This window comes from Eutrigla gurnardus (assembly GCF_963514095.1).
Source record: "Eutrigla gurnardus genome assembly, chromosome: 2".
In the NCBI taxonomy this organism is placed as follows: domain Eukaryota; kingdom Metazoa; phylum Chordata; class Actinopteri; order Perciformes; family Triglidae; genus Eutrigla; species Eutrigla gurnardus.
This window is the reverse complement of record NC_139916.1, coordinates 30,405,801-30,412,620: the sequence shown is the minus strand read 5'-3', so window position 1 is coordinate 30,412,620 and position 6,820 is coordinate 30,405,801. Positions and strand designations below refer to the sequence as shown.

The 6,820-nt window shown below is 40.0% G+C and overlaps 1 protein-coding gene across 2 annotated transcripts; it reads left to right on the top strand.

Annotated features, from left to right (window-relative positions):
• Positions 1–323: 323 nt before the first annotated feature.
• On the top strand, positions 324–5,150 carry elf3 (E74-like factor 3 (ets domain transcription factor, epithelial-specific)). Of its 2 annotated transcripts, none has more exons than XM_084026995.1 (9): positions 324–458; positions 592–752; positions 1,926–2,159; positions 2,367–2,474; positions 2,563–2,709; positions 2,790–2,873; positions 2,961–3,080; positions 3,219–3,414; positions 3,975–5,150. In XM_084026995.1, exons 2-9 carry the CDS (start codon positions 599–601, stop codon positions 4,084–4,086), a joined length of 1,155 nt encoding a protein of 384 aa, XP_083883121.1. In that variant the 5' UTR covers positions 324–458; positions 592–598; the 3' UTR covers positions 4,087–5,150. The 2 variants fall into 2 exon arrangements, with proteins under 2 accessions (XP_083883121.1, XP_083883122.1); XM_084026996.1 differs by lacking the exon at positions 3,975–5,150 and adding an exon at positions 3,831–3,968.
• Positions 5,151–6,820: the final 1,670 nt, after the last annotated feature.

Genomic DNA, 6,820 nt, shown 5'->3' with positions numbered 1-6,820 from the left:
TAATATGCCACTGCAGCTATCAGTAAATTGGTTTTATGTATTTGTGCCGAGTATTAATCATCAAACACATTTCAGCACTTCTATTTAATGTTCAGTTAAAGGAATGTAATAACACAGAGCAAGCCCAGTCTATTCATCTCCATACAATTGTACCACATTAAATGGTGTGAAAAAGTTTGGAATAGTAGAGCAGGTTTGTTTTGTTGATCAAGTTCTCAGGAAAGTGGAGAAGGAGGGTTGAAGGTGTGGCCGCTTTCAGGTGGAATTCCCCTGAACTCACCTGAGTCCTTCCCCCACTCCTTTACAAGGCTATAAAGCTCCACAGGTCCTTAAATGCAGCAGCAGGTGCATCTTTGCCTCAGAGACACACGTTAGACGCAGAACAGTGGAAATTATATATGAAACACGCGGGTGGATTGTCTTGGAGCTAAATTCCTTTGTGTCATAGCTGTAATCAGGTAAACAACATGACTTAACTGAAATGATTGAATGGTTATGTTTAGGAATGATGCAGATTTTTGTTACAGCAAACAAGCGTGTCCATTAGATATAACTTCTGGTGTGAAACAAGTATGTTTTTCTGTTCCTCAGTGTCTCCATGTCATCACCGTGCCTCAGCAGCATCTTGACTCATGCCAACCTCACCATGTATCAGACGGGTCTCCCTGACGTCCTGCCGCAGCCGCCCACTGATCTGCCCAGCGTCAACAACCTGCAGATCAGCAGCTCGGCATACAGCTCCAACATGAGCGGTGAGAGGAACAACAAGAATCTCGTTTCTGTCCGGTCATTGCTGTAAGATTCACTCGCGTTGCCAAAAAAGTTGACGTTGCATCGCGTCTTGCCTGTGAAGTCTTTGTTAACCATTATAGTCCCATCTGAGTTTCGTCTGCATTTTCAACTGAACACTAATCTCACAGTAAACATGATCCTTTATTTTCAAACTCCGTCCAGCAGAACCATGAGCTCACTGAACTTTGCTTTGACCTAATTTAGATACTGTTAGCTTAATTATTTACCAGGTCAATGTTTAACTCAGCATAGCGGTCAAACAGCAGAATGCTGCCCCTCATAGCTGAAACAGCTCTGGCTTTGTTTGTCTGAATGATGAGGTGTCTGCTTCAGTATCAGTCCACATCACTGCTAGACGCGTTGCAGTTCATTTATGGCGCCTGTTGTACAGTTTTTTTATTTTTTTTATTTATAACCATTTTTATTGGTGGAAGGTATAACATTTCAATATTTTTCCAAATCACAAAATGTTGCTTTGCTTTAACTAAAGCAACACAAACAGGAATTTTTAAAAAATCTGTTGTTGGGGGTTTTTTTAAAGGAGGAGGACTCGTCAGGGAGTTAAACTGTTACGAGTAGTTACTGAGGCACCAGCGTGCTTAATGAAGATGAAGATGAAGTTGTATAAAAAGAGACATGAAGTAGGCTATATAGGGCAGAGATCTAATTCTTAGTCTGGAGGATGAAATTAAATTAATGAAATACTCAATAAATGGTCTTCATAGCTTGAAGAAATCTGTGGCTTCAAACAAACCATCACATCACTGAACCAGATTGAAAGGGGGAGAAAGGTGGGGGGATTTTTTTAGATCTCCTTTCCCGGCTATCCCATCCCCATGTGGCGCTGTGTAATTTAAAGGTTCTGGTGGTGCAGACAATATGGCAAGCAGTGGGCATGGTTCAATCAAAGAGAGCAGATAGATTTGACATGTTCTTTGTGTAGTTTGGAAGAGACAAGCTTGATCAAATTCACAAACTGAGATCAAGTTTTTATCTGGAATTATATGTTATTTAAATGAAATATGTTGCCATTTAAAACTATTAATGCGGAAAACTGGTATCATTCCAGGGATCATTCAGTAAAGTCACTTTCCATAATTACAATCAAGTAAAACCTGCCTCTCTCTGTGCAGGTCAGTGGTACAGACAGATCAGCCCTCACTGCTGGACAGCAGACCATGTTCTGGAGTGGATCAGCGACCACGTAGAGAGCACCAAGTTTGATGCCAGCACCCTGAGTTTGGCTTACTGCACCATGGATGGCCATGCTCTCTGCCAGATGACCCGGGAACAAATGATTAGGGTCTTTGGCCCACAGCTGGGCCTGCACCTCGAGCAGAGTCTGGAGGAACACAAGGCCAAAAATGGTAAAACTACATCAGGGATCTTAGTCGGTCAAGGGTTTAATAATGAATAAATAAGTTAAATTTGCCAGCTGTATGTCAAGTCAGCTAGCATTTTTACAGTGGCCTCTGTTCCCAGGAGACAGAAATGTAGTTCCATGCATATGCATTGCAGAAATGTTCCTCTCCTGGATTCATGTTTTGGCTATAACTGCTCATTTTTCTTCCCAGAGTTGCAGATTCTGTCGGGACCAGAGCTGAGCGAGACCTGCCAGCTGCTGGACAACTTCCTGGACAACCTTAACTTCCCTTTGCTCAGCACTATCAGAATTGGACAAGGTACATGTTGTATAGTGATTGTACATACTAACATAAATGAATCCTGTGTAGAAATCACAGGGCTAATGCTGCTATTTTCTACCAACAGGTGAAGGAGCTGTTAGCAAGAGAGAGTTTGACTTCAGGGATGACTGTGATTTTACCAGTCTGACCATGGAGGCCATGACACCCTTGGGTGACACTGAGTACCTGTCTGATAACCAGTCTGACAGCGAGTACAGCTCCTCCTCCAAAAGTCAGTACTTCACACGCATCATCTTCCTCTCACTTTCTTCAGCATGCTGTACATCTCTAACCTGCCTCTCATGTGTTCAGGTGGCATGTTTGATTCAAGCCTCGGCTCACCGGAGTCCGGCAGTGGCGAATCTGACCTGGAATTCTCCTGCCCTCCTATTTCAAGTGAGTAAGCAGAAAAGTCATTGTTTTAAAAGGTTCTCAGCCATGTCAGTGAGTTAAAGTCAACATCTTACAATAATCTGTCGACAGTGGTACACATCAAGACAGAAAAAGGAGAGTCTCGACTGAAACGACCCCGTGGGCGACCTCCCAAAATCAGCAGAGAGCACAGCAGCAGCATGTATGACAATCCAAAGAAAAACAAACACAGTAAGTCCAAGTTTGGAGAATGTCAGGCATCTTGCCAAACACTGATCAAAAGGCAACACTGCTGTTTGATAGATGTTTTACAGGCTGCGTGTCTGTTTGATTTGGATGCTTCTACATATCTGTGCCTTTTGTCTGCAGCGCCCCGTGGTACTCACCTATGGGAGTTCATCAGAGACATTCTGATCCACCCAGAGAGGAACCAGGGACTAATGAAATGGGAGGACCGTCGTGAGGGGGTCTTTAAGTTCCTCAAATCCGAGGCTGTGGCACAGATGTGGGGCCAGAAGAAGAAGAACAGCAGCATGACATATGAGAAACTCAGCCGCGCCATGAGGTGAGTTCATGAACAGCTAAAGGGGAAGAGACTGATGAGGAAGTTCATCAGGTTTCCATTGTCTTTGCTTCAAAGAATGAAGTGTTTACAAGGAGTGGATCAGACGTTCTGGCATCGTGTCAAGATGTTTTGTTTCTGTATGTTTAAGAAAAACATAGACAGTGTAGCTTTGTCTTGTTGGGCCAAAATTAAAGGGCTTCTGCAGTGCTTTACCACACTCTGTTGAAGCCAAGATAACCCTGATGATGTCAGTTCACAAAGATTTTATCACTATTTTGACAGGCCCAGTAATACTCCCTGTGACTGATCAATTTACCTTGCAAAATTGGTGAAATGCCCCTTTAATTCAGATCTGGCTCCTTGTGGAAGAATATTGTTAAAAGTTGAAATGAAAATTATGCTTTTAACCCTTTTAGATCTCATCCTGGTTATATTGTTCATCTATTTGACAATATCGTCATGACCTAACAAGTGCTTCGAACACGTAAAGTCCAGCCAACGATGAAGGGAAGTGCATCTTTTGTGTGAACCTGGACTAACTGACCCTCCTCCACCTTCAGGTATTACTACAAGAGGGAGATCCTGGAGCGAGTTGACGGTCGGAGACTCGTATACAAATTTGGAAAGAACTCCAGTGGCTGGAAGACTGAGGAGATTGGCATGGCCATGTGAGGCGCCAGTCACCAAGTGTAGAAACCACAAAGCCAATAAGCGCATTAGTTCAGAAACTAAAAATCTTGGAGTGGCTTCCTTCTCCAGATGTTTAAGACACTAACTTCCTTGATGAAGGAAGGTGTTGCAGAAAATGTAAGCCAGTGTTTTTGGCTCTAGTAGGTTTTATGAACCAATATTACTGTTGTACCTCTTTTATGTTTTTATTTTAGTCACTGCAGAAACTTTACGAGTGTTTTTTCACACTTGGTGCCTTTCACTCCTCCAAATGAACTCAGAAACGGCGTTCACAGAGGTTGTAATGAGGAACATCATGATGCCTTCAGGCTCAATCAACAAACAAATAGCTTTAGGCAAAATTTATAATATTATCAGGTCAAATGTAATCTTATAAAGAAACGTACTGCAATATTTTAATCATTTTTTCAAAAGAACTGAGTTCCATTTCGTTGGTCCACTTTAAGGACTAAGTTTGGTTGGACTTTATGTGAAAACACCCTTACGTGCACAGTTACTTAAACAGATTAGCACATAACTTTTTATTTTTATTTTTTTATTATTTTTTCAGCTAGAGCACCGTTCAAGCCTTTTATTATTTTATACAGACAGTGTGGAAACAGGGAGAAGACATGGCAGGAAACTTTCATCATCAGTTTTCCATGTAAATGTAAAATCAGCTTGTAAAAGTGGCAAACTCAATGTGAAGGACAAAGACAGAACAGAGAGTACTAGGGTCAAAGAGGTGATGCTACTTTACATTAATACAGTAATGATGTGCACTACATGTCTATTTGTATCACTTATTATAAAGTGTGTTTACACAGTGTAAAGTGTAAAAAGAAGTTTAGGAGAAACGACTGTATATCATGTGTCTTATACTGTATATGATGATGATATGATCACCTCTCAATAAAATGTGTATTAATCAGTCATAAAATCAGTTGCGCACTGTTTGTGATTATTTAAATAATGTTTATATGTGATTAATCTTGTTTTGGATTTATATTTTTTTAATTGAATGTATATGTATGTATGTGTAGTAAATTTCCTACCATTTATATCAATTTGACGTGCACTTGCTTGATTTATAAAGCTTTACATCTTCTCAGGGATCCTTTTGCTGTATTTCTGATATCCTTCTATGTCATGGACGATGATTGAATGATTATTGAGTGTGCCCAGTAGATAATTGGTACTGTCAGCCTGGTCACTTGAATTACGATTCAAGGGAAACGTATTTTGCCGTGGATTACGTTTGCTCTTGATGTATCACAAATTACTTTTCAAACAAGTCTGTGGAAGTTGCATATTTACCTTTATTGGATGTACAAAGATAGAGACAGAAAACATGGGATGTACTTACATCCAGCATTTTATGGTTTAGGTTTCAGTTGTCTAAACACAAGATACAAAGCACCAAAACCATGCTTTAGTTAATATGATTTGATGTTGTATGAATACAGTGCAATATAGTATCATGTAGAAGTTTGACAGATGCTTTCAGTTAATGTAAATGTAAAAGTACTACAAGTCACTGAAATGCACTCAACAGATGGTTCACAGTGGTGGAATGTGGAAAGTGCAAGCCAAAAAGATACCATTTTGGCTTTCGTGACACCTTATAAATGGAATAGTTTCTAGTCCAATAGCTAGTCTAGAAAATGTGTTATTGCTGCATCAATTTGGGCTCTTACTCCCACAATCCTTCCAAACATCACACGAGAGAGAGAGAGAGACCAGTATTTTTCAGGTACATAATCATTTTGTATTCATGTGGGATATGATTGTGGTGTAAAGTGCTTTTTGTAAGTAGATATGATCCTTCTGGTCTTATTACACCAAGATCTGGTCATATTCTACCCAGATCGGTCCAGTTGTAACCAGCTTCAATCATTATTTACACCTGTACTTCCTGGTGGAAACAAGAAGTGTGTTTTAGTCTCTTTACCTTTAGTCATACTTTTTTAGACATTTTCCCCAAAAAACATGCTGTTCCCTTGAAGCAAAAAGTATAGTTTATTATGATCACATCATTGGTCTGGTCCTATTCTTCCCGGATCTGGTCCTATTGTAACCAGGTCTAGTCTGATTTTACCCAGATCTTATGAACTTTTGCAGAACAAGTTTAATCAAGAAACTGGGCTTACAAAATACTGTGCTTTGGGATTTTTCATGAAACAATCATCAGCAAATACCAAAAATAAAATACTCAAAAATAATTTCAAATACAACAAACAGAAATACTGCCCTCTCTGACTCTAATCCTTTCAAATATGAAATCATCATTGCCTTTTAGAATTTCCCAAATTTCATGATTTTCCTTTGTGTGACTTTGTGTGAGGTTAACCTACATTATTACTGATAATATGTCACAAATTGAGTTAATGGAGTGCATTTGTATAGGGCAAACACTGCTTCAAACAAAATCATAAATATTGAGAAGGAGTACTTTTATGTGGATGGGTCCAACAACGCAGGACATTCAACCAGCAGACCAGTGTTGGATGGTGTTGGACACTGCATGTCCCAAAGTGTTATTGTGCGTTTACGATGTTTTTCTGAAACCTATCTAAGAGGTTTTGTTGTCAACCTAATGTTGCTGTGACTGTGCCTTCCTGTGAGAACTTCCTGTGTTGGAAGCATCGGAGCAGGCCCAGTAAATAACTGAAAAGGATAGGTATCACACTGTGGATGATAGATGACTTCTCATAATGATACCTCCATTTTAAACCAG